The sequence below is a fragment of the Oncorhynchus gorbuscha genome, linkage group LG15 (genome assembly GCF_021184085.1).
Source record: "Oncorhynchus gorbuscha isolate QuinsamMale2020 ecotype Even-year linkage group LG15, OgorEven_v1.0, whole genome shotgun sequence".
Taxonomy (NCBI): Eukaryota; Metazoa; Chordata; class Actinopteri; order Salmoniformes; family Salmonidae; genus Oncorhynchus; species Oncorhynchus gorbuscha.
Genome location: NC_060187.1, coordinates 168,249 through 196,121, shown reverse-complemented (window position 1 = coordinate 196,121; position 27,873 = coordinate 168,249). Strand labels below are relative to the sequence as shown.

At 45.9% G+C, this 27,873-nt stretch overlaps 1 protein-coding gene across 6 annotated transcripts in view; it reads left to right on the top strand.

Annotated features, from left to right (window-relative positions):
* Positions 1-15,237, top strand: part of LOC123996504 (sex comb on midleg-like protein 2) — a 53,612-nt gene extending 38,375 nt beyond the window's left edge. For 3 of the 6 annotated variants that reach the window (XM_046299881.1, XM_046299885.1, XM_046299884.1), the window contains 7 exons: positions 139-513; positions 8,556-8,759; positions 9,185-9,580; positions 10,275-10,400; positions 10,798-11,022; positions 11,410-11,579; positions 11,921-15,237. In XM_046299881.1, coding sequence (XP_046155837.1) covers positions 139-513; positions 8,556-8,759; positions 9,185-9,580; positions 10,275-10,400; positions 10,798-11,022; positions 11,410-11,579; positions 11,921-12,046 — 1,622 coding nt within the window. In that variant the 3' untranslated portion in view covers positions 12,047-15,237. The remainder of the gene's footprint in view (positions 1-138; positions 514-8,555; positions 8,760-9,184; positions 9,581-10,274; positions 10,401-10,797; positions 11,023-11,409; positions 11,580-11,920) is intronic. The other 3 variants (XM_046299883.1, XM_046299886.1, XM_046299887.1) reach the window with 3 other exon arrangements.
* The last annotated feature ends 12,636 nt before the right edge of the window (positions 15,238-27,873 follow it).

Here is a 27,873-nt window from a genome sequence, read left to right as displayed (position 1 = left end):
AGCGTAACTCTCCTTACTCAGCCAGTGTAGAGGCTGTATCCCAGCATAACTCTCTCAGCCAGTGTAGAGGCTGTATCCCAGCATAACCCTCCATGTCTGTTGCACTGAAATCTTATAATCTCTCTGTTGTTTTTCTAGTCAACCTGCCAAAGAACCTGCATGTCCTAACAGCAGCCCACATCCCCTCCAAGCCTAGCCGTAGATCCATGCCTGCGCCCTTCCGGCTTCCCAGCCCCCTGCCCCCGCTGCCTGTCAGGAAGGGGGTGCGGGGGCGGCGCCCCAAGAGTGAGACCATCGCCCTGCTGAAGGCTGTAGCGGAGGCAGCTGCAGCTCAGAACGGCACGGCTCCAACCTCTAACTCACTGCTGGCTCCCAGGCCTCACAAGAAGAGAGGTCCTAAACCTGGCAGCAAGAGGAAGCCCAAGGTGCTCCAGAACGTAGTGTCTTCAGGTGCTGCGGATGCCAAGCTGTCAGGGGGTCAACAGGACTGCTTCAACTCTGTGGTCTCTACAGGTAAACTTGACGACAGCCCACCTCTCTAACCAGCTGCAGCCCACCTCTCTAACCTGCTGCAGCCCACCTCTCTAACCAGCTGCAGCCCAACTCTCTAACCTGCTGCAGCCCACCTCTCTAACCAGCTGCAGCCCACCTCTCTAACCAGCTGCAGCCCACCTCTCTAACCTGCTGCAGCCCACCTCTCTAACCTGCTGCAGCCCGCCCCTCTAACCAGCTGCAGCCCACCTCTCTAACCAGCTGCAGCCCACCTCTCTAACCTGCTGCAGCCCACCTCTCTAACCAGCTGCAGCCCACCTCTCTAACCAGCTGCAGCCCACCTCTCTAACCAGCTGCAGCCCACCTCTCTAACCTGCTGCAGCCCACCCCTCTAACCTGCTGCAGCCCGCCCCTCTAACCTGCTGCAGCCCGCCCCTCTAACCAGCTGCAGCCCGCCCCTCTAACCAGCTGCAGCCCGCCCCTCTAACCAGCTGCAGCCCGCCCCTCTAACCAGCTGCAGCCCGCCCCTCTAACCAGCTGCAGCCCGCCCCTCTAACCAGCTGCAGCCCGCCCCTCTAACCAGCTGCAGCCCGCCCCTCTAACCAGCTGCAGCCCGCCCCTCTAACCTGCTGCAGCCCGCCCCTCTAACCTGCTGCAGCCCGCCCCTCTAACCAGCTGCAGCCCGCCCCTCTAACCAGCTGCAGCCCGCCCCTCTAACCAGCTGCAGCCCTCCTCTCTAACCAGCTGCAGCTTACCTCTCTAACCTGCTGCAGCCCACCTCTCTAACCTGCTGCAGCCCACCTCTCTAACCAGCTGCAGCCCACCAGGTTAGGGCTGAGGGGTAGGGTTAGGGGTAGTGTTAGGGGTAGGCTGAGCGGTAGGGGTGGGGGTTAGGGGTAGGCTGAGAGTTAGGGGTTAGAGTTAGGCCGAGGGTTAGGGGGGTTAGGGGTTGGGGTTAGGCTGATGGTTAGGGGTAGGGATTGGGGGTAGGCTGAGGGTTAGGGGTAAGCTGGGGTTAGAGGTAGGCTGAGGGTTAGGGGTAGGCTGAGGGTTAGGGGTTAGGGGTAGGCTGAGGGTTAGGGTTAGGGTTAGGCTTAGTCTGTTCTCTATCGTATGTTATAGGGTAACTAGTAAATCAAATTTTATTTGTCACAAACACATGGTTAGCAGATGTTAATGCGAGTGTAGCGAAATGCTTGTGCTTCTAGTTCCAACAATGCAGTGATAACCAACAAGTAATCTAACTAACAATTCCAAAACTACTGTCTTATACACAGTGTAAGGGGATAAAGAATATGTACATAAGGATATATGAATGAGTGATGGTACAGAGCAGCATACAGTAGATGGTATCGAGTACAGTATATACATATGAGATGAGTATGTAGACAAAGTAAACAAAGTGGCATAGTTAAAGTGGCTAGTGATACATGTATTACATAAGGATGCAGTCGATGATGTAGAGTACAGTATATACATATGCATATGAGATGAATAATGTAAGGTAAGTAACATTATATAAGGTAGCATTGTTTAAAGTGGCTAGTGATATATTTACATCATTTCCCATTATTAAAGTGGCTGGAGTTGGGTCAGTGTCAATGACAGTGTGTTGGCAGCAGCCACTCAATGTTAGTGGTGGCTGTTTAACAGTCTGATGGCCTTGAGATAGAAGCTGTTTTTCAGTCTCTCGGTCCCAGCTTTGATGCGCCTGTACTGACCTCGCCTTCTGGATGATAGCGGGGTGAACAGGCAGTGGTTCGGGTGGTTGATGTCCTTGATGATCTTTATGGCCTTCCTGTAACAGCGGGTGGTGTAGGTGTCCTGGAGGGCAGGTAGTTTGCCCCCGGTGATGCGTTGTGCAGACCTCACTACCCTCTGGAGAGCCTTACGGTTGAGGGTGGAGCAGTTGCCGTACCAGGCGGTGATACAGCCCGCCAGGATGCTCTCGATTGTGCATCTGTAGAAGTTTGTGAGTGCTTTTGGTGACAAGCCGAATTTCTTCAGCCTCCTGAGGTTGAAGAGGCGCTACTGCGCCTTCTTCACGACGCTGTCAGTGTGAGTGGACCAATTCAGTTCGTCTGTGATGTGTATGCCGAGGAACTTAAAACTATAGGGGGGTGTTCCCTCTGTTGTTTCCTGAAGTCCACAATCATCTCCTTAGTTTTGTTGACGTTGAGTGTGAGGTTATTTTCCTGACACCACACTCCGAGGGCCCTCACCTCCTCCCTGTAGGCCGTCTCATCGTTGTTGGTAATCAAGCCTACCACTGTTGTGTCGTCCGCAAACTTGATGATTGAGTTGGAGGCGTGCGTGGCCACGCAGTCGTGGGTGAACAGGGAGTACAGGAGAGGGCTCAGAATGCACCCTTGTGGGGCCCCCGTGTTGAGGATCAGCGGGGAGGAGATGTTGTTGCTTACCCTCACCACCTGGGGGCGGCCCGTCAGGAAGTCCAGTACCCAGTTGCACAGGGCGGGGTCGAGACCCAGAGTCTCGCTTGATGACGAGCTTGGAGGGTACTATGGTGTTGAATGCCGAGCTGTAGTCGATGAACAGCATTCTCACATAGGTATTCCTCTTGTCCAGGTGGGTTAGGGCAGTGTGCAGTGTGGTTGAGATTGCATCGTCTGTGGACCTATTTGGGCGGTAAGCAAATTGGAGTGGGTCTAGGGTGTCAGGTAGGGTGGAGGTGATATGGTCCTTGACTAGTCTCTCAAAGCACTTCATGATGACGGAAGTGAGTGCTACGGGGCGGTAGTCGTTTAGCTCAGTTACCTTAGCTTTCTTGGGAACAGGAACAATGGTGGCCCTCTTGAAGCATGTGGGAACAGCAGACTGGTATAGGGATTGATTGAATATGTCCGTAAACACACCTTGCAGCTGGTCTGCGCATGCTCTGAGGGCGCGGCTGGGGATGCCGTCTGGGCCTGCAGCCTTGTGAGGGTTAACACGTTTAAATGTCTTACTCACCTCGGCTGCAGTGAAGGAGAGACCGCATGTTTTCGTTGCAGGCCGTGTCAGTGGCACTGTGTTGTCCTCAAAGTGGGCAAAAAAGTTATTTAGTCTGCCTGGGAGCAAGACATCCTGGTCCGTGACTGGGCTGGGTTTCTTCTTGTAGTCCGTGATTGACTGTAGACCCTGCCACATGCCTCTTGTGTCTGAGCCGTTGAATAGAGATTCCACTTTGTCTCTGTACTGACGCTTAGCTTGTTTAATAGCCTTGCGGAGGGAATAGCTGCACTGTTTGTATTCGGTCATGTTGCCAGACACCTTGCCCTGATTAAAAGCAGTGATTCGTGCTTTCAGTTTCACGCGAATGTTGCCATCAATCCACGGTTTCTGGTTAGGGAATGTTTTTATCGTTGCTATGGGAACGACATCTTCGACGCACGTTGTAATGAACTCGCACACAGAATCAGCGTATTCGTCAATATTTTTATCTGACGCAATACGAAACATGTCCCAGTCCACGTGATGGAAGCAGTCTAGGAGTGTGGAGTCAGCTTGGTCTGACCAGCGTTGGACAGACCTCAGCGTGGGAGCCTCTTGTTTTAGTTTCTGCCTGTAGGCAGGGATCAACAAAATGGAGTCGTGGTCAGCTTTTCCGAAAGGGGGGCGGGGCAGGGCCTTATATGCGTCGCGGAAGTTAGAGTAACAATGATCCAAGGTTATACCACCCCTGGTTGCGCAATCGATATGCTGATAAAATTTAGGGAGTCTTGTTTTCAGATTAGCTTTGTTAAAATCCCCTGCTACAATGAATGCAGCCTCCGGATAAATGGTTTCCAGTTTGCAAAGAGTTAAATAAAGTTCGTTCAGAGCCATCGATGTGTCTGCTTGGGGGGGGATATATACGGCTGTGATTATAATTGAAGAGAATTCTCTTGGAAGATAATGCGGTCTACATTTGATTGTGAGGAATTCTAAATCAGGTGAACAGAAGGATTTGAGTTCCTATATGTTTCCTTCATCACACCATGTCTCGTTAGTCATGAGGCATACGCCCCCGCCACTCTTCTTACCAGAAAGATGTTTGTTTCTGTCGGCGCGATGCGTGGAGAAACCCGTTGGCTGCACCGCATCGGATAGCGTCTTCCCAGTAAGCCATGTTTCCGTGAAGCAGAGAACGTTGCAGTCTCTGATGTCCCTCTGGAATGCCACCCTTGCTCGGATTTCGTCAACCTTGTTGTCAAGAGACTGGACATTGGCAAGAAGAATGCTGGGGAGTGGTGCGCGATGTGCCCTTGTTCGGAGTCTGACCAGAAGACCGCTACGTTTCCCTCTTTTTCGGAGTCGTTTTCTTTGGTCGCTGCATGCGATCCATTCCGTTGTCCTGTTTGCAAGGCAGAACACAGGATCCGCGTCGCGGAAAACATATTCTTGGTCGTACTGATGGTGAGTTGACGCTGATCTTATATTCAGTAGTTCTTCTCGACTGTATGTAATGAAACCTAAGATGACCTGGGGTACTAATGTAAGAAATAACACGTAAAAAAACAAAAAACTGCATAGTTTCCTAGGAACGTGAAGCGAGGCGGCCATCACTGTCGGCGCCGGAGACAGAGGTAGCCAAAACATGTATTGTACCTCTAGTTAACTGTTTTGTTATTATTAGCATATTTTCATGTTTTCGTCACGTCCCTAAAAAAATCCAATGACTCGTGAATAAGGCCATAAAAAGATGATTTTCTTTTTTGAATGATTAATTTGATTAATTTCAACAATTATTTTTGACCCAATGAATGATTCACTTTACCATTGTATTAGTTTGTGTTTGGTTCAATCACGGTGAATCGAATCATGTCAATCAAAAAAAAAAGTAATATCATTCCTTTCTTTTTGAGTCTGTGGCTTCAACCTGTTGATTTGGCCTTCCAATGTATGGGACAAAGCAACTCAATAGATGCTAGTCAACCTGCAAGGTAAACACTTCTAAGGTAGCTAAGATATACATTGAGTGTACAAAACATAAAGGGCACCTTCCTAATATTGAGTTGCACCCCCCCTCCTCCTTTTGCCCTCAGAACAGCTTTGGGGGGATGGATTCTACAAGGTGTCGAAAGCATTCCTCATGATTGCTGGCCCATGTTGACTCCAATGCTTCCTAATGTTGGCTGGTTGTCCTTTGGGTGGTGGACCATTCTTCAAATCAAATTTTATTTGTCACATGTGCCGAATATAACAGGTGAAAACCTTACCGTGAAATGCTAACTTACAAGCCCTTAACTTTATTTCTTGAACTGCATTATTGTTGGTTATGAAAATATTTACTAAATAAACTAAAGTAAAACAAATTAATAAAAAATTAACACAATAAATGTACATAACAATAAGAAGGCTGTAGATGGGGGTTACCGAGTCAATGTGGAGGCTGTAGACGGGGGGGTACCGAGTCAATGTGGAGGCTGTAGACGGGGGTACCGAGTCAATGTGGAGGCTCTAGACGGGGGTACCGAGTCAATGTGGAGGCTGTAGACGGGGGGTACCGAGTCAATGTGGAGGCTGTAGACGGGGGTACCGAGTCAATGTGGAGGCTGTAGACGGGGGTACCGAGTCAATGTGGAGGCTGTAGACGGGGGGTACCGAGTCAATGTGGAGGCTGTAGACGGGGGGTACCGAGTCAATGTGGAGGCTGTAGACTGGGGGTACCGAGTCAATGTGGAGGCTGTAGACGGGGGGTACCGAGTCAATGTGGAGGCTGTAGACGGGGGGTACCGAGTCAATGTGGAGGCTGTAGACGGGGGGTACCGAGTCAATGTGGAGGCTGTAGACGGGGGGGTACCGAGTCAATGTGGAGGCTGTAGACGGGGGGTACCGAGTCAATGTGGAGGCTGTAGACGGGGGTACTGAGTCAATGTGGAGGCTGTAGACGGGGGGTACCGAGTCAATGTGGAGGCTGTAGACGGGGGGTACCGAGTCAATGTGGAGGCTGTAGACGGGGGGGTACCGAGTCAATGTGGAGGCTGTAGACGTGGGGGTACCGAGTCAATGTGGAGGCTGTAGACGGGGGGTACCGAGTCAATGTGGAGGCTGTAGACGGGGGTACCGAGTCAATGTGGAGGCTGTAGACGGGGGGTACCGAGTCAATGTGGAGGCTGTAGACGGGGGGTACTGAGTCAATGTGGAGGCTGTAGACAGGGGGGTACCGAGTCAATGTCCCATAGGGTGGCGCACAATTGGCCCAGCGTCGTCCGGGTTTGGCCTAGGGTAGGCTGTCATTGCAAATAATAATTTGTTCTTAACATACTTGCAAAGTTAAATAACGGTTTCAAAACTAATAATAATATTATTGTCAGCGGTAGTTAGTCGACTTATATTTGTAAGGTGACTATGTATAGATAATAAACAGCAGGGTTTAATAACAGCAGTGTAAAAACAGGGGGGGGTAGAAGCTTTTAAGGAGCCTTTTGGACCTCAGTACCATCTATGACTAGGGTGGCTAGAGTCGTTGACATTTTTTGTGTGCCATCCTCTGACACCGCTTAGTATATAGGTCCTGGATGTCAGGAAGGTTGCCCCCAGTGTTGTACTGGGTCGTACGCTTTAACTTCTGTAACCTCTGTCTGCCATACCAGGCAGCTCAACCTGACTGGCTTTAATGTGTTTGAGGAGGGCTAGATCAAAAGCCTGCACACCCGGTATTTCTCCAGGCTGATGGTTGACCGCCCGGTATTTCTCCAGGCTGAGGGTTGACCGCCCGGTATTTCTCCAGGCTGAGGGTTGACCGCCCGGTATTTCTCCAGGCTGAGGGTTGACCGCCCGGTATTTCTCCAGGCTGAGAGTTGACCGCCCGGTATTTCTCCAGGCTGAGGGTTGACCGCCCGGTATTTCTCCAGGCTGAGGGTTGACCGCCCGGTATTTCTCCAGGCTGAGGGTTGACCGCCCGGTATTTCTCCAGGCTGAGGGTTGACCGCCCGGTATTTCTCCAGGCTGAGGGTTGACCGCCCGGTATTTCTCCAGGCTGAGGGTTGACCGCCCGGTATTTCTCCAGGCTGAGGGTTGTCTATCAGGTATTCTACTTTAGGGGGGGTTAAGTGCGTTGCTCAATAACAGGTGATGGTACAGGGAATCAGGGAGCAGCCGCTGTGTTGATACCATATTACACTTTCTTTTGTATATGTACATAGAGAAATCGTGGAAATTTGGTTAAAAGTAATGGAATAGTCATCTTTCAAAATATGTTTGAACCCTGATTTAAATGATTTATCTTTGTGTGTGCGTTTATTAGTGTACCACCATTTAAATGATTTATCTTTGTGTGTTCAGGGCTTGACATTTACCCATATCATCCTGTGCTGGACAAACCACTTTTGCGTGTGGTGCATTTTTGAAAAGTGTTTTTTTTCCGCTAATTGCATTTTGGAACATTTACAGGTAGCCTATAGTCATGTGCTCATTGTTGAGCTTATAATAAGACAACATAAAATGTCTCTGTCCTTGTCATCTTTGTGTTACCTTCCTCTCTCATGCGGTCTGTGTGTGTGTCGTAGGCGGGAAGTCAGGTGACAAGCTTAGGTCTGAAATAAACCCATTGAAACGCATTGTGCGTTTTTGTTTAATGAAATCTCCTTTCAGCCCAGCGTCAGACTTGTTTTCTCTTGTGAATTATTTGATTTGTCTGTTGAGAAAGGCGCGTTGGACTCAATTAAATGTAATTCAAGTAATTGAACCGTCTTTGGTCAGTTGCTTAATAACCGGTGGGGAAAACCTCGCTCAGCACTAGTGGCCAGCCATCTTCCAGGAGCCTAAATGGGGCAGTGGTGTAATTTGATCAAGTAAAATGTCAAGCCCTGATGTTTCTCTTTGTGTGTTATATCAGTGTGTGCCTCCATTTTAATAGTTTCTCTTTGTGTGTTATATCAGTGTGTGCCTCCATTTTAATAGTTTCTCTTTGTGTGTTATATCAGTGTGTGCCTCCATTTTAATAGTTTCTCTTTGTGTGTGTGTGTGTGTGTGTGTGTGTGTGTGTGTGTGTGTGTGTGTGTGTGTGTGTGTGTGTGTGTGTGTGTGTGTGTGTGTGTGTGTGTGTGTGTGTGTGTGTGTGTGTGTGTGTGTGTTATCAGTGTGTGTGTATGTGAACAAGCATGGGACCTGTGGGCCTCACCTGGACAGGAAGCAGATGCAGCGTCTTCCGGACCACTTTGGGCCAGGTCCTGTTAACGTGGTGCTGCAACAGGCAGTTCAGACTTGTCTAGACTGTTGTTACCAACCAAAGGTGCTGCTCAGAACTCTACAGGCACACGCTGGGGGAGGAGAGGTTGTCAGTGGTGAGGAGATGGCTACTGCCACAGACCTGCACTGACACGCCACGGACCTGCACTGACACGCCACGGACCTGCACTGACACGCCACAGACCTGCACTGACACGCCACAGACCTGCACTGACACGCCACGGACCTGCACTGACACGCCACGGACCTGCACTGACACGCCACGGACCTGCACTGACACGCCACGGACCTGCACTGACACGCCACGGACCTGCACTGACACGCCACGGACCTGCACTGACACGCCACGGACCTGCACTGACACGCCACAGACCTGCACTGACACGCCACGGACCTGCACTGACACGCCACGGACCTGCACTGACACGCCACAGACCTGTCATATCGCCAGTCAACTGATAATGACTCTGTGTTGACCTCTGTGTTTGACCACATGTTGACCTCTGCCCCCTGCCCCTAGTGAGGATGGATGGTGGAGTTCGTCTGGTGAAGCTGCCCTCAGCCTCAAGCGCCTCCTTTGTGCTCCGCTTCCTGGAGACGCTGTGTCGCACGCTGCAGAGTAATTTCCTCTTCAGCTCCCAGCCCTTCAGCAACATATACACCTACAGTAAATATGGTAACTATACCTACAGCACCGCCAAGGCAGGTAACTGCCCCCACAGCACCGCCAAGGCAGGTAACTGCCCCCACAGCACCGCCAAGGCAGGTAACTGCCCCCACAGCACCGCCAAGGCAGGTAACTGCCCCCACAGCACCGGCAAGGCAGGTAACTGCCCCCACAGCACCGCCAAGGCAGGTAACTGCCCCCACAGCACCGCCAAGGCAGGTAACTGCCCCCACAGCACCGCCAAGACAGGTAACTGCCCCCACAGCACCGCCAAGGCAGGTAACTGCCCCCACAGCACCGCCAAGGCAGGTAACTTTGGTAACACTGTAACTAAACCTAGACAGGACCAGGACAGGTAACAAAGTGCCTATTAGAATTTGGCCATCGCTTGCATAGTGTCTTGCAGGACCCTGACATTGTTCTCAAGGAAGTACATGGACATTCAATGATAAATGTTGTCTTGGACAGGGCACTGTATATATGTGTAGCTGTGTTTCACAACATCTCTACCCTGTGTCTGTACTAGTTGTGTCTACTACCCTACATTACTCATCTCATATGTATATACTGTACTCGGTACCATCTCCTGCATCTTGCCTATGCCGTTCTGTACCGTCACTCATTCATATATTGTTATGTACTTATTCTTTATCCCTTTACACTTGTGTGTATAAGGTAGTAATTGTGGAATTGTTAGGTTAGATTACTCTGTACCGGCAGTGTGTCTGTACCGGCAGTGCGTCTGTACCGGCAGTGCGTCTGTACCGGCAGTGCATCTGTACCGGCAGTGCGTCTGTACCGGCAGTGCGTCTGTACCGGCAGTGCGTCTGTACCGGCAGTGCGTCTGTACCGGCAGTGCGTCTGTACCGGCAGTGTGTCTGTACCGGCAGTGTGTCTGTAGCTGTAGCACCATCTCTTCCCTATGCGTTTGTCTGTGTTCCAGTGAAGGAGGAGGCGTTGGAGGCCCCATCACTGAGCCAGGGGATGAAACGTCTATCTAGAGACGCATCCCCCTACGCAGCCCCCCTTTCCCCTAAACTACTGTGCACCGAGGCACACCTTTCAGAAGGTAACATCAGACAATCAGCACCTAGCACCACCGTCTACTGGCTCACATTACACACATCCAGTACATCAACACAAATCATATGTAGCTTGTTTCTCCAACCTCGTAAGACCTTTTGATGATCAGTGACCAATTCTAAAATGCATTAAATAGTTTTTTTCCTCATCAATCTCCACCCAATACCACATAATGACATATGTTTGCAAAAAAAAACTGCCTGTTTTTACTTTGTCATGATGGGGTATTGTGTGTAGATTGCTGAGGGAATAAAAATATTATTTTAGAATAAGGCTTTTGCATGGCAAAATGTGTAAAAAGTCAAGGGGATGCACTGTATCTTGGGATTGGACAGATAGAGGTTAGAGTAAGGGCCTAATAAGACAGAGGACGATGTCTCTAGCAGATACTCTGCCCCATGAGGAGAACAGCCTTCTGAAGGAGCAGTGCTTCATGGACTCTAACTCCATGATGCTGCGCAGCCCCTCTGACTACCACACCCACTCCCAGGCCAGCAGCCCCTATTACCCATGCCATGGCCCCGAACGCGCCCACAACACGCCACTGCACCGCCTTGCCTCCAACCCTGCGGACCTCCCCTGTACACACACCAACAGAGGAGTGGAAGGTAGGCCCTGTCAGAGCCTCTGTCCTTATGGTGTGTTGCTGTATCCAATAACCTGCTATTGCCATGGGGATAACTTTTGTTTGAAGACACACATCCCTGGAATATTTGATCATTGCAATCTCTTTGAAGTAACGTAGTGGCAACAGTAGATCGTACCATCTTAATGATCAAATTCCGAGCCCTGAATTTAAACAACTCCGACATTAAATGGCTCAGACTATCTTATGGGCCATAATCAAATGGTGGATGTGAACGGGTCACAGTCTAAACCCAAAACTAATATCTGCGGATTCCCACAAGGAAGACCTTTTTCCCCCCTGCTGTTTATCTCTGCAGCAACTATGAGTTGTAGACTAGTTCACCGTGTCTTACTGCTCTGTTCTCCAGCCGCCAGCTCCACCACGGGCCCCGAGCCCACGGGCCCTGACAGACAGACCCCCAGGGGGGCGGGGTTGGGCAGGAACCCCTCTACCTGGTCCATCGATGAGGTCATGCAGTTTGTGAGCGACGCCGACCCCTCAGCCCTGGCCCCGCACGCTGAGCTGTTCAGGAAACACGTGAGTGACTACTGACCATAGAGTTAGAGGGAAAACTACCATTCTTACTGTTATTACTGGCCATAGTTATAACCACTAGAGTAGAGGGCAAACTACTGTTATTACTGGCCATAGAGTTATAACCACTAGAGTAGAGGGAAAACTACTGTTATTACTGGCCATAGTTATAACCACTAGTAAACAATTATTACTGACCATAGTTATAACCACTAGAGTAGAGGGAAAACTACTGTTTTGATGGTTATACGCCAGTGTGCATGGTTTCTTCTGAATGATGCTAATCCTGGCTTATTTCTCTCTCTCTCTCCTGTCTTTCTGCCTGCGTGTCTGTCCATCCTCAGGAGATTGACGGCAAGGCCCTGATGCTGCTGAGGAGTGACATGGTGATGAAGTACATGGGTCTGAAGCTGGGGCCCGCCTTGAAGCTGTGTCACCACATAGAGCGGCTAAAACAGGGCAAATTGTAGAGCTGAACCGCAGAATGGAACAGGGCAAACTGTAGAGGTGAAACACATACTGAAACAGGGCAAACTGTAGAGGTGAAACTGGAGAGCTGAAACACAGACAAACAGGGCTAACTGTAGGGCTGAAACTGTAGAATTGTAACAGACTGAAACAGGGCAAATGGACTGAAACACAGAAAAGAACAGGGCAAGCTGTAGAGCTGAAACAGGGCAAGCTGTAGAGCTGAAACAGGGCAAGCTGTAGAGCTGAAACAGGGCAACAACAAATTGTAGCAGGTCCCAGATTAGCCCGGCCTCACAGACCCCAGGTGAGAAACAGCTCATCCTACCACAGAATGTCCCACAGCATCTCTTACAGGTGACCCAATACTCAACCTCTAACAGTCTCTTCAGGGGCACACAGCCCCCTCTAGCCTCCAGCCTGCACTAAGCCCTCTTTATCTCTGAGCTCTCTCACTCCGGTTATGTTATCTATGGTAACATGCCTCTAACATACAGACAGTGTGGAAACACATGGTGTGGATCAGTGAAAACATGCGTCGTGCATCGCTGGCACCACATTACCTCATCCCCTCCCCAGCCAATCACAGCTGGGCAAGCCAAACACAGAAGGCTGTGATTGGTTGGATCCCAAAGCAACAGACTCTCTCCATAGTGTTTACATTGAATAGCACAGACTGACTAACCTACACTAGGACATGCTAAGACTTTTTACTGAGTAATGTTTCATCCGGCTTCTGGATCCCAAAGATGTACAATGTTTTCTTCTATGACGTTCTGTTTTTATTATCATAAATATCCTGTTAATAAGGAGGATGTGTATATAAATTTAACAGTGACGATATTAGATGCTAAACCTGTTTACAGCTGCAGAATGTCTGTTGTCTATTTCAATTCCTGTTAGTTCAATAATGTGCCCATGATGCTGGATGATCTGCAGTTTAAGGTAGACCTTTGGCCTGTTGCCATGACGGTCACTAGCCTCTCATGGTAAAGGGTGAAATGTGTTACTAGTGTTAGCAGGTGACTTTCCCCAATGTAAGATGGCCATTGTCTTAAACAGCTAAACGTTTTATCTAATGCCTGTCAGACGGACAGGCACACAGACCGTCAACCTCCAACCAGTGGAGATAATCAGGCAGTGCTTTTGAAACTCAAAATCCCTGTGAGTGTGGTGTTTGATGTGGGGATTAATGAAGGTCATGCTGTTAGAGATCACCCCTACTGGTGGTGTCAAGCACGGAGGCTTTGTCCAGTTTTCATCAATACAGAACTGATAAAGATTATTTTAATTTATTTCAGATGACTGCTCAGTGATTCTAGAAGTTATTTCAGATGACTGCTCAGTGATTCTAGAAGTTATTTCAGATGACTGCTCAGTTATTCTAGTAGTTATTTCAGATAACTGCTCAGTTATTCTAGAAGTTATTTCAGATGACTGCTCAGTGATTCTAGAAGTTATTTCAGATGACTGCTCAGTGATTCTAGTAGTTATTTCAGATGACTGCTCGGTTATTCTAGAAGTTATTTCAGATGACTGCTCAGTGATTCTAGAAGTTATTTCAGATGACTGCTCAGTTATTCTAGTAGTTATTTCAGATGACTGCTCAGTTATTCTAGTAGTTATTTCAGATGACTGCTCAGTTATTCTAGAAGTTATTTCAGATGACTGCTCGGTGATTCTAGAAGTTATTTCAGATGACTGCTCAGTGATTCTAGAAGTTATTTCAGATGACTGCTCAGTGATTCTAGTAGTTATTTCAGATGACTGCTCAGTTATTCTAGAAGTTATTTCAGATGACTGCTCGGTGATTCTAGAAGTTATTTCAGATGACTGCTCAGTGATTCTAGAAGTTATTTCAGATGACTGCTCAGTTATTCTAGTAGTTATTTCAGATGACTGCTCAGTTATTCTAGAAGTTATTTCAGATGACTGCTCAGTGATTCTAGAAGTTATTTCAGATGACTGCTCAGTTATTCTAGTAGTTATTTCAGATGACTGCTCAGTTATTCTAGAAGTTATTTCAGATGACTGCTCAGTGATTCTAGAAGTTATTTCAGATGACTGCTCAGTTATTCTAGAAGTTATTTCAGATGACTGCTCAGTGATTCTAGAAGTTATTTCAGATGACTGCTCAGTTATTCTAGAAGTTATTTCAGATGACTGCTCAGTGATTCTAGAAGTTATTTCAGATGACAGCTTGTTCTAGTTTCAAGAGTAAAGGGGACATATTAAAGGGCTTTCTATCTAGGTTTCAGTTTTATATTAAAGGTGCTATACACAGGTTTTTTAAATTTAAATTTTGTGTTGTAATTTCATAAAATGTCCATAATATATCTACAGAAATAGTGGAATGATGGTGTGTTTCACAATATTGCTTGCCAGTGTTGTGATTGACTGATATTCGCCTCAAAATGTAATAGTTTTGACTTTAACTGTGTTATCAAGTGGGAATCGCTCTGCAATTTAAATTGTACAATGATTTCCCTACACTACTCAGTGCTTGTTTTTCACATAAACTGAAATTGAGCGAACAGTGTAGCAGCCAGGGAATAAAAAAATAAAAAATCCACTAAATAACACAGTCTGAATTTACAATGCAAAAATTCTACTAAAAAATCCTGTGTAGCGTCTTTTAATATTAGTCCGAGTCGGAGATATCCTCACCTGCTATTGGTCCCTGCAGGAAGTCATGTTGTCAGTTGGACCATTTGTTAAAACAGATTTATGGGTTTAACCATAAATATCAGACACAAGAATGTACATTTTTGTAGAAAATAAATATTTTAATGAAATTTATATAAAAGTAGAAATGTAAAGATTATGGGTGAGGGAGGGACAATATATTTCATACTGCCTTTTTAATGCTTTATATATCTTTTAGTTGAAACGCCCTCAACATAAATACAGCAGAACCTGCCTTGCTTTACTTTGAGATCTCTCAGGGCGTCTTAGTTAATAAACTTTTGTAGCATTCTGTTCTGGGTATTGTAAACCATTCTTCTGTTGCTGGTGAGTTGAAGTTAAGGACTCATTGTGCCATAAAGCAACACAAGAACATAGTGTTCTTGTTAAATTCTTTTAAAGCAGCTCAAATTACTTGAAAAAGATGCTGTAAGTCATGCTTGTTTATAAAGTCACACCTGAAATAAAAGTGTATTTTCTGTTTTATAGATATCCCAAATGGAAAGCAGCTTGTGTCCTCTTGTTATTGTGTATGGTCCGGAACCATGGTCTCCAACAGGTAGATCGTGAGCTACAAGTAGCTACCAGCCCACCTATGACCTCGCCATGCAATTCTGAAAGAACATGCACTTTTTAAATATAATCCTTCACAAACTGTCATAAACAAAAATCTCCCAGCTACTAACCAATCAAGGCCACATTGATATTATCCCAGCCCTTGTAAGCCACTATCGGCTTGAAAAGCCAAACCTAGCACAATAGCAATCTGCCAAATCATGTCCAGCAAAATTGCCTTTGTCTGTTTGGTGAGCGCATTTGTGGATCACTCAATATGTAGCCTATTAGAGATGCTAGTAATAGTAATGGCCTTGTGGGTAGACTTTGCCCAAAACGTTCTTAATTAAATGTTAACTGTGAAGTAGGCTTATCTGACAAAGATATCATGATTATTTGGATCAGTTGGGGGGTCATTGTTTTGCAAACTCTGCCATAACATATGAAGCAGCAGAAGGCCTGACAAACATGTCTAGACAAACACATTTCTCTGTAAATGTCGCAATTAAAGGGGAATTACACAAAAAACATTTGATTTTTTTCCCCCCATACATCAAAATGTGTCTTCTGATGTGATTTTAAGCATTGACATGTTCTCAAAACATCAATGTTTGTTGTTCCTCTACGAATAACTGTAATATTGAAATAAACTGTGAAACAGAAACAACAACCAGGAAAAATAAAGTCTGGAAAATACAAAATATAATTTTATGGGACTTGTAATGACAAATAGTATCCACCTGCCAAAAAGTGTCCACCTGCGTCACAGTTGGATTCGATGAGTTCTAGCTTCGGTTGCTTGGGCTATTTTACGAGAATTTGCAAAATTCTGACTGGCCTACGTAATGAACCAAAGCGTCCCTTGTTATACTGGATGCTTAGCTCTATTATACCTCGTAGCGGTTGCGTAGGACACAGGACGCGGGCAGTTCTAGTTCTATTTCACATCAGAAGCGCTCGCTCAGTATGCACTAAATGATTACTTCAGAATTGCTCTTCAAGATGGTGTTTTTGACTAACAACCTGCTGACTACCTGACAACTCCATTGTGTCCTCCTCCCAGAGCGCTAAGAACCTTGGTGTGATCCTGGACAACACCCTGTCGTTCTCAACCAACATCAAGGCGGTGGCCCGTTCCTGTAGGTTCATGCTCTACAACATCCGCAGAGTACGACCCTGCCTCACACAGGAAGCGGCACAGGTCCTAATCCAGGCACTTGTCATCTCCCGTCTGGATTACTGCAACTCGCTGTTGGCTGGGCTCCCTGCCTGTGCCATTAAACCCCTTCAACTCATCCAGAACGCCGCAGCCCGTCTGGTGTTCAACCTTCCCAAGTTCTCTCACGTCACCCCGCTCCTCCGTTCTCTCCACTGGCTTCCAGTTGAAGCTCGCATCCGCTACAAGACCATGGTGCTTGCCTACGGAGCTGTGAGGGGAACGGCACCTCAGTACCTCCAGGCTCTGATCAGGCCCTACACCCAAACAAGGGCACTGCGTTCATCTACCTCTGGCCTGCTCGCCTCCCTACCACTGAGGAAGTACAGCTCCCGCTCAGCCCAGTCAAAACTGTTCGCTGCTCTGGCCCCCCAATGGTGGAACAAACTCCCTCACGACGCCAGGACAGCGGAGTCAATCACCACCTTCCGGAGACACCTGAAACCCCACCTCTTTAAGGAATACCTAGGATAGGATAAGTATTCCCCCCCCCCCTTTAAGATTTAGATGCACTATCGTAAAGTGACTGTTCCACTGGATGTCATAAGGTGAATGCACCAATTTGTAAGTCGCTCTGGATAAGAGCGTCTGCTAAATGACTTAAATGACTTAAATGCTTCAGAGGACTGGAAAGGGAACACTTTCTTTACCATATATTTGTCTTTATATAAGAAAATATTGTTCAATAGGAATAAATCATTTCAGCTGTTTTTATGAAGACACCTCTGATCTTGACAAGAGGCGAAACATTCGCAGTGTTGACAACTCCTCAGTAAGGAAAGTAGCTATTTGCTGTCCTAAAAGTCGCTAAATGGCGTCATCACCTAATTTGCATAATTGGTCATGTGCATGTAATTGTGATGGACGCTTTAGGAAAGCGGAATAACGTCGTGGGAGAGACAAAAAGTGAGAAAAAACATCCTGAATATGTTTAGAACTACAAATGAACTTTCTTCTGTCGATTCTTGTTTTTTTTTTGGTCACAATTCCAATCCTCCTTTATCCGGGCTTGAGACCGGCAAAAGTGACCCAAAAGAGACACTGGCGGAGCTACTTAAGTTTTTTTTATTTTAGATTACATTTTTCTGTTTAGTTTTCTTAATTTGGTTTGGTTCTCACTGGTTACACTAGTGACCATATCCCCTGTGCATCCTGCAAAGGCGGAGGTGTTGTAAATATTTACTATAGCAAATTTCAATTTACAAAAAACAAAGAAATACGTTTTCGTCTTTTGAGCTTCTAGTCATGAAATCTATGCAGCCTACTCAATCACGTTTTATAGCTACTGTTTACAGGCCTCCTGGGCCATATACAGCGTTCCTCATTGAGTTCACTGAATTCCTAGCGGACCTTGCAGTCATAGCAGATAGTATTCTAATTTTTGGTGACTTTAATATTCACATGGAAAAGTCCACAGACCCACTCCAAAAGGCTTTCAGAGCCATCATCGACTCGGTGGGTTTTGTCCAACATGTCTCTGGACCTAGTTTTGTCCCAGGGAATAAATGTTGTGAATCTTAATGTTTTTCCTCATAATCCTGGACTATCGGACCACCATTTTATTATGTTTGCAATTGCAACAAATAATCTGCTCAGACCCCAACCAAGGAGCATCAAAAGTCATGCTATAAATTCCCAGACAACACAAAGATTCCTTGATGCCCTTCCAGACTCCCTCTGCCTACCCAAGGACGTCAGAGGACAAAAATCAGTTAACCACCTAACTGAGGAACTCAATTTAACCTTGCGTATTACCCTAGATGCAGTTGCACCCCTAAAAACTAAAAACATTTGTCATAAGAAACTAGCTCCATGGTATACAGAAAATACCCGAGCTCTGAAGCAAGCTTCCAGAAAATTGGAACGGAAATGGCGCCACACCAAACTGGAAGTCTTCCGACTAGCTTGGAAAGACAGTACCGTGCAGTATCGAAGAGCCCTCACTGCTGCTCGATCATCCTATTTTTCCAACTTAATTGAGGAAAATAAAGAACAATCCGAAATGAATTGATACTGTCGCAAAGCTAACTAAAAAGCAGCATTCCCCAAATGAGGATGGCTTTCACTTCAGCAGTAATAAATTAATGAACTTCTTTGAGGAAAAGATCATGATCATTAGAGAGCAAATTACGGACTCTTTACATCTGCGTATTCCTCCAAAGCTCAGTTGTCCTGAGTCTGCACAACTCTGCCAGGACCTAGTGTAACGGATGTGAAACGGCTAGCTTAGTTAGCGGTGTGCGCTAAATAGCGTTTCAATCGGTTACGTCACTTGCTCTGAGACCTTGAAGTAGTAGTTCCCCTTGCTCTGCAAGGGCCGCGGCTTTTGTGGGGCGATGGGTAACGATGCTTCGAGGGTGACTGTTGTTGATGTGTGCAGAAGGTCCCTGGTTCGCGCCCGGGTATGGGCGAGGGGACGGTTTAAAATTATACTGTTACATTGATGCTGTTGACCCGGATTACTGGTTGCTGCGGAAAAAGGAGGAAGGTCAAAAGGGGGGTGAGTGTAACGGATGTGAAACGGCTAGCTTAGTTAGCGGTGTGCGCTAAATAGCGTTTCAATCGGTTACGTCACTTGCTCTGAGACCTTGAAGTAGTAGTTCCCCTTGCTCTGCAAGGGCCGCGGCTTTTGTGGAGCGATGGGTAACGATGCTTCGAGGGTGACTGTTGTCGTTGTGTGCAGAAGGTCCCTGGTTCGCGCCCGGGTATGGGCGAGGGGACGGTTTAAAATTATACTGTTACACTAGGATCAAGAGAGACGCTCAAGTGTTTTAGTACTATATCACTTGATATAATGATGAAAATAATCATGGCCTTTAAACCTTCAAGCTGCATACTGGACCCTATTCCAACTAAACTACTGAAAGAGCTGCTTCCTGTGCTTGGCCCTCCTATGTTGAACATAATAAACGGCTCTCTATCCACCGGATGTGTACCAAACTCACTACAAGTGGCAGTAATAAAGCCTCTCTTGAAAAAGACAAACCTTGACCCAGAAAATATAAAAAACTATCGGCCTATATCGAATCTTCCATTCCTCTCAAATTTTTTTGAAAAAGCTGATGCGCAGCAACTCACTGCCTTCCTGAAGACAAACAATATATACGAAATGCTTCAGTCTGGTTTTAGACCCAATCATAGCACTGAGACTGCACTTGTGAAGGTGGTAAATGACCTTTTAATGGCATCAGGCCGAGGCTTTGCATCTGTCCTCGTGCTCCTAGACCTTAGTGCTGCTTTTGATACCATCGATCACCACATTATTTTGGAGAGATTGGAAACCCAAATTGGTCTACACGGACAAGTTCTGGCCTGATATCAGTTTGTCTCTGTGAATGGTTTGTCCTCTGACAAATCAACTGTAAATTTTGGTGTTCCTCAAAGTTCCGTTTTAGGACCACTATTGATTTCATTATATATTGGGGATGTCAAGCGAAAACATAATGTTAACTTTCACTGCTATGCGGATGACACATTTCAATGAAACATGGTGAAGCTCCAAAATTAGGCACATCCATGCCTGCACAAATATATTTGGGCAGATGACCACTTGTGGCAGAAGGGACAGGGCTTGGTATAGTGGTGCTGTAGCCAGCAAACTCATTGATGCTCCCTCTATTGTAGACTGATTGGAGGAAGCATGCTGGCTGTGTTGAGATGTATGGGTTTGCATTCTACACATTCTACACAATACCATTTTATATCAAATGAAATGGGTAAAGTACACGTTAACTAGTCATTGTGAGTGAGGGTCTGTCTGTCTGTTTGTTTGTATGAGAACGACCATTGTGTGTGTGTGTGTGTGTGTGTGTGTGTGTGTGTGTGTGTGTGTGTGTGTGTGTGTGTGTGTGTGTGTGTGTGTGTGTGTGTGTGTGTGTGTGTGTGTGTGTGTGTGTGTGTGTGTGTGTGTGTGTGTGTGTGTGTGTGTGTGTACAGTGCCTTGCGAAAGTATTCGGCCCCCTTGAACTTTGCGACCTTTTGCCACATTTCAGGCTTCAAGCATAAAGATATAAAACTGTATGTTTTTGTGAAGAATCAACAACAAGTGGGACACAATCATGAAGTGGAATGACATTTATTGGATATTTCAAACTTTTTTAACAAATCAAAAACTGAAAAATTGGGCGTGCAAAATTATTCCGCCCCTTTACTTTCAGTGTAGCAAACTCTCTCCAGAAGTTCAGTGAGGATCTCTGAATGATCCAATGTTGACCTAAATGACTAATGATGATAAATACAATCCACCTGTGTGTAATCAAGTCTCCGTATAAATGCACCTGCACTGTGATAGTCTCAGAGGTCCGTTAAAAGCGCAGAGAGCATCATGAAGAACAAGGAACACACCAGGCAGATCCGAGATACTGTTGTGAAGAAGTTTTAAAGCCGGATTTGGATACAAAAATATTTCCCAAGCTTTAAACATCCCAAGGAGCACTGTGCAAGCGATAATATTGAAATGGAAGGAGTATCAGACCACTGCAAATCTACCAAGACCTGGCCGTCCCTCTAAACTTTCAGCTCATACAAGGAGAAGTCTGATCAGAGATGCAGCCAAGAGGCCCATGATCACTCTGGATGAACTGCAGAGATCTACAGCTGAGGTGGGACACTCTGTCCATAGGACAACAATCAGTCATATATTGCACAAATCTGGCCTTTATGGAAGAGTGGCAAGAAGAAAGCCATTTCTTAAAGATATCCATAAAAAGTGTTGTTTAAAGTTTGCCACAAGCCACCTGGGAGACACACCAAACATGTGGAAGAAGGTGCTCTGGTCAGATGAAACCAAAATTTAACTTTTTGGCAACAATGCAAAACGTTATGTTTGGCGTAAAAGCAACACAGCTCATCACTCTGAACACACCATCCCCACTGTCAAACATGGTGGTGGCAGCATCATGGTTTGGGCCTGCTTTTCTTCAGCAGGGACAGGGAAGATGGTTAAAATTGATGGGAAGATGGATGGAGCCAAATACAGGACCATTCTGGAAGAAAACCTGATGGAGTCTGCAAAAGACCTGAGACTGGGACGGAGATTTGTCTTCCAACAAGACAATGATCCAAAACATAAAGCAAAATCTACAATGGAATGGTTCAAAAATAAACATATCCAGGTGTTAGAATGGCCAAGTCAAAGTCCAGACCTGAATCTAATCGAGAATATGTGGAAAGAACTGAAAACTGCTGTTCACAAATGCTCTCCATCCAACCTCACTGAGCTCGAGCTGTTTTGCAAGGAGGAATGGGAAAAAAAATTCAGTCTCTCGATGTGCAAAACTGATAGAGACTTACCCCAAGCGACTTACAGCTGTAATCGCAGCAAAAGGTGGCGCTACAAAGTATTAACTTAAGGGGGCTGAATAATTTTGCACGCCCAATTTTTCAGTTTTTGATTTGTTAAAAAAGTTTGAAATATCCAATAAATGTCGTTCCACTTCATGATTGTGTCCCACTTGTTGTTGATTCTTCACAAAAAAATACAGTTTTATATCTTTATGTTTGAAGCCTGAAATGTGGCAAAAGGTCGCAAAGTTCAAGGGGGCCGAATACTTTCGCAAGGCACTGTATATATAATTACTTTTGGCCCTTAGGCAAATCTATGCCTGCACAAATATATTTGGGCAGATGAACACTTGTGGCAGGAGCAGAAGGGACAGAAGGGACAGAGGTAGAGTAGGTAGAATGTGGTGCAGTGGTGCTGTAGCCAGCAAGCTCCTTGATGCTCCCACTAATGTAGACTGATTGGAGGAAGCATGCTGGCTGTGTTGAGATGTATGGGTTTGCATTCTACACAATACCACAGCAGTCCCTCCCAGCTGCAGTCAGAGAAGGAGATGTTCACCCCTCCGTGTCCAGACTGCAAATTAATCGCGTCTGTGGGAAGCCGCCGCTGGCCTATCCCGCAATGGCTTACATTAAAAATAAAACAATTAACCTGAATTAGAGCCAGACTAGTTACCATGTTAAACAGATCAAAGTATATTTTAGATTTGAGTTTCTTCAAAGTAGCTACACTTTGCCTTGATGAAAGCTTTGCACACTCCTGGCTTCACCTGGAATGCTTTTCCAGAAGTATTGAAGGAGTTCCCACATATGTGGAGCACTTGTTGGCTGAAGCCTATCAAAAGCTTCTAAAGCCATGACACAATAATCTGGAATTAAAGGCACAGTCAACTCAGTGTATGTAAACCTCTGACCCACTGGAATTGTGATATTGTAAGTGAAATAATCTGTCTGTAAATAATTGTTGGAAAAATGACTTGTGACATGCACAAAGTAGATGTCCTAACCGACTTGCCAAAACTCTAGTTTGTTAACAAGAAATTTGTGCAGTGGTTGAAAAATGAGTTTTAATGACTCCGACGTCAACTATACATCTCTGCTGCGTGCTTTGAATGGTGAGTTTTCTCGTCGTTTTGAGGATTTCAAAGTGCTGGAAAATGACATGCTGTTTGTTTCCTCTCCTTTCACCTTCAATGTGGATAACGTTCCCACTGACCTGCAACTTGAGCTGATCGATCTTCAGTCTGATGCAGTGATTGGAGAACTATTCAAAACAATGCCACTGACGAGGTTCTATGAGTCTCTCGATGAACAAAGCTTTCCAAAGATTAGGAGTCATGCTCAGATGTCTGTACTGTTTGGGTCAACCTATGTATGTGAACAGACATGTTTAGTGTTGAAATATAACAAGTTAAGGCACAGATCATTTCTTACTGACTCACCTCTCAGCAATCCTGAGCTTAGCGACGTCAGAAACTATACCTGACTTCACTGCTCTAGTTAACGCCCATCAGAGACTTCCCTCACACTGCTTGAGTAGTTTAAATGTAATGTTGAGCTCTCTCTTGTTTTTGTGCATAAAGTTAACAAGAGTTCTGTCCGTGGCACTGAATGCACAGTGTACTTTCCCTCTGTGTAGTTCATTGCATGTTTAATAATGAAAATACCTACCAAAAGGAGGACATGGATGTGGTTTATTTCTGTGTATGTAATTTTTTTATTTTAAAGTATTATATCTGTATGTGATTTACAGTAGATACAGTAGAACAGTCACATGTATAATCCTATAATGTATTCTGGCCCACGATGCCAAAAATATATTCTAATGTTTTTTTATTTCACCTTTATTTAACCAGGTAGGCTAGTTGAGAACAAGTTCTCATTTACAACTGCGGCCAAGATAAAGCATAGCAGTGTGAACAGACAACAACACAGAGTTACACATGGAGTAAACAATAAACAAGTCAATAACACAGTAGAGAAAAAAAAGAGTATATACATTGTGTGCAAAAGGCATGAGGAGGTAGGCGAATAATTACAATTTTGCAGATTAACACTGGAGTGATAAATGATCAGATGGTCATGTGCAGGTAGAGATACTGGTGTGCAACAGAGCAGAAAAGTAAATAAATAAAAACAGTATGGGGATGAGGTAGGTAAATTAGGTGGGCTATTTACATGGACTATGTACAGCTGCAGCGATCGGTTAGCTGCTCAGATAGCAGATATTTAAAGTTGGTGAGGGAGATAAGTCTCCAACTTCAGCGATTTTTGCAATTCCTTCCAGTCACAGGCAGCAGAGAACTGGAAGGAAAGGCGGCCAAATGAGGTGTTGGTTTTAGGGATGATCAGTGAGATACACCTGCTGGAGCGCGTGCTACGGATGGGTGTTGCCATTGTGACCAGTGAACTGAGATAAGGCGGAGCTTTACCTAGCATGGGACTTCTAGATGATCTGGAGCCAGTGGGTCTGGCGACGAATATGTGGCAAGAGCCAGCCGACTAGAGCATACTGTTCGCAGTGGTGGGTGGTATAGTAACAAAACGGATGGCACTGTGATAAACTGCATCCAGTTTGCTGAGTAGAGTATTGGAAGCTATTTTGTAGATGACATCGCCGAAGTCGATCGGTAGCATAGTCAGTTTTACTAGGGTAAGTTTGGCAGCGTGAGTGAAGGAGGCTTTGTTGCGGAATAGAAAGCCGACTCTTGATTTGATTTTAGATTGGAGATGTTTGATATGAGTCTGGAAGGAGAGTTTACAGTCTAGCCAGACACCTAGGTACTTATAGATGTCCACATATTCTAGGTCGGAACCATCCAGGGTGGTGATGCTAGTCGGGCATGCGGATGCAGGCAGCAACGGTTGAAAAGCATGCATTTGGTTTTACTAGCGTTTAAGAGCAGTGGAGGCCACGGAAGGAGTGTTGTATGGCATTGACACTCGTTTGGAGGTTAGATAGCACAGTGTCCAAGGAAGGGACGGAAGTATACAGAATGTTGTCGTCTGTGTAGAGGTGGATCAGAGAATCGCCCGCAGCAAGAGCAACATCATTGATATATACAGAGAAAAGAGTCGGCCTGAGAATTGAACCCTGTGGCACCCCCATAGAGACTGCCAGAGGACCGGACAACATGCCCTCCGATTTGACACACTGAACTCTGTCTGCAAAGTAGTTGGTGAACCAGGCAAGGCAGTCATTAGAAAAACCGAGGCTACTGAGTCTGCCGATAAGAATCTGGTGATTGACAGAGTCGAAAGCCTTGGCCAGGTCGATGAAGACAGCTGCACAGTACTGTCTTTTATCAATGGCGGTTATGATATCGTTTAATACCTTGAGTGTGGCTGAGGTGCACCCGTGACCTGCTCGGAAACCAGATTGCACAGCGGAGAAGGTACGGTGGGATTTGAGATGGTCAGTGATCCGTTTGTTGACTTGGCTTTTGAAGACCTTAGATAGGCAGGGCAGGATAGATATAGGTCTGTAACAGTTTGGGTCCAGGGTGTCTCCCCCTTTGAAGAGGGGGATGACTGCGGCAGCTTTCCAATCCTCGGGGATCCCTGACGATATGAAAGATTACATTTACATTACATTTAAGTCATTTAGCAGACGCTCTTATCCAGAGCGACTTACAAATTGGTGCATTCACCTTATGACATCCAGTAGAACAGTCACTTTACAATAGTGCATCTAAATCTTAAAGGGGGGGGGGTGAGAAGGATTACTTATCCTATCCTAGGTATTCCTTAAAGAGGTGGGGTTTCAGGTGTCTCCGGAAGGTGGTGATTGACTCCGCTGTCCTGGCGTCGTGAGGGAGTTTGTTCCACCATTGGGGGGCCAGAGCAGCGAACAGTTTTGACTGGGCTGAGCGGGAACTGTACTTCCTCAGTGGTAGGGAGGCGAGCAGGCCAGAGGTGGATGAACGCAGTGCCCTTGTTTGGGTGTAGGGCCTGATCAGAGCCTGAGGTACTGAGGTGCCGTTCCCCTCACAGCTCCGTAGGCAAGCACCATGGTCTTGTAGTGGATGCGAGCTTCAACTGGAAGCCAAGATAGGTTGAACAGGCTGGTAATAGGGGTTGCGACAATGGCGGTGGATAGTTTCAGAAATAGAGGGTCCAGATTGTCAAGACCAGCTGATTTGTACGGGTCCAGGTTTTGCAGCTCTTTCAGAACATCTGCTATCTGGATTTGGGTAAAGGATAACCTGGAGAGGCTTGGGCGAGTTCAGTGTGTCAAATCGGAGGGCATGCTGTCCAGTCCTCTGGCAGTCTCTATGGGGGTGCCACAGGGTTCAATTCTCGGGCCGACTCTTTTCTCTGTATATATCAATGATGTTGCTCTTGCTGCGGGTGATTCCCTGATCCACCTCTACGCAGACGACACCATTCTGTATACTTCCAGCCCGTCCTTGGATACTGTGCTATCTAACCTCCAAACGAGCTTCAATGCCATACAACACTCCTTCCGTGGCCTCCAACTGCTCTTAAACGCTAGTAAAACCAAATGCATGCTTTTCAAACGTTCGCTGCCTGCACCCGCATGCCCAACTAGCATCACCACCCTGGATGGTTCCGACCTAGAATATGTGGACATCTATAAGTACCTAGGTGTGTCTGGCTAGACTGTAAACTCTCCTTCCAGACTCATGTCAAACATCTCCAATCTAAAATCAAATCTAGAGTCGGCTTTCTATTCCGCAACAAAGCCTCCTTCACTCACGCCGCCAAATTTACCCTAGTAAAACTGACCATCCTCCCGATCCTCGCGATGTCATCTACAAAATAGCTTCCAACACTCTACTCAGCAAACTGGATGCAGTTTATCACAGTGCCATCCGTTTTGTTACTAAAGCACCTTATACCACCCACCACTGCGACCTGTATGCTCTAGTCGGCTGGCCCTCGCTACATATTCGTTGCCAGACCCACTGGTTCCAGGTCATCTACAAGTCCATGCTAGGTAAAGCTCCGCCTTATCTCAGTTAACTGGTCACGATGGCAACACCCACCCGTAGCACACGCTCCAGCAGGTGTATCTCACTGATCATCCCTAAAGCCAACACCTCATTTGGCCGCCTTTCGTTCCAGTTCTCTGCTGCCTGTGACTGGAACGAATTGCAAAAATCGCTGAAGTTGGAGACTTATCTCCCTCACCAACTTCAAACATCTGCTATCTGAGCAGCTAACTGATCGCTGCAGCTGTACATAGTCTATCGGTAAATAGCCCACCCATTTTCACCTACATCCCCATACTGTTTATATTTATTTATTTTTCTGCTTTTTTGCACACCAATATCTCTACCTGTACATGGCCATCTGATCATTTATCACTCTGCAAAATTGTAATTATTCGCCTACCTCCTCATGCCTTTTGCACACAATGTATATACTCTTTTTTTCTACTGTGTTATTGACTTGTTAATTGTTTACTCCGTGTGTAACTCTGTGTTGTCTGTTCACACTGCTATGCTTTATCTTGGCCAGGTCGCAGTTGCAAATGAGAACTTGTTCAAAACTAGCCTACCTGGTTAAATAAAGGTGAAAAAAAAATTAAAATCTTGGCAAAGATTAAATGCTCATGAACAGGGATGTAACAAATTTGTGCACATTTGAGAGAAATAAGCTTTTTATGCGTATGGAACATATCTGGGATATTTTATTTCAGCTCATTAAAAATGGGACCACCACTACATGCTGCGTTTATATTTTTTGTAAAGCATAGTAGTATATATGTAGTAGTAGTGTATATATATAGTGTATGTATATATATACATTTTTTACACGTAAGACCCAAACGGGGTTCCATAGCATTGAAACGTTGTACTTATACTGAACCGCAGGAGGGCGCTGTTCTACCACTACACATCTAGTTTCTGTCTCCCCTATTGGCTTCTGTTCGTGTGTTGCTATGGTAACGGTCAATAGTAGTTTGTATGGCGAGCTGGAAAGATGGTAGTTAGCTTGCTAACAGAGACGAACTATAATGTCAAGGCTGTGTCGCCTGTTAGCAGGCTATTACCAGTGTCATAAACAGTAGCTAGCTAGGTATTTTAAGTTGAAAGATGTGTCCAACTCCGTTTGGCTGATAGT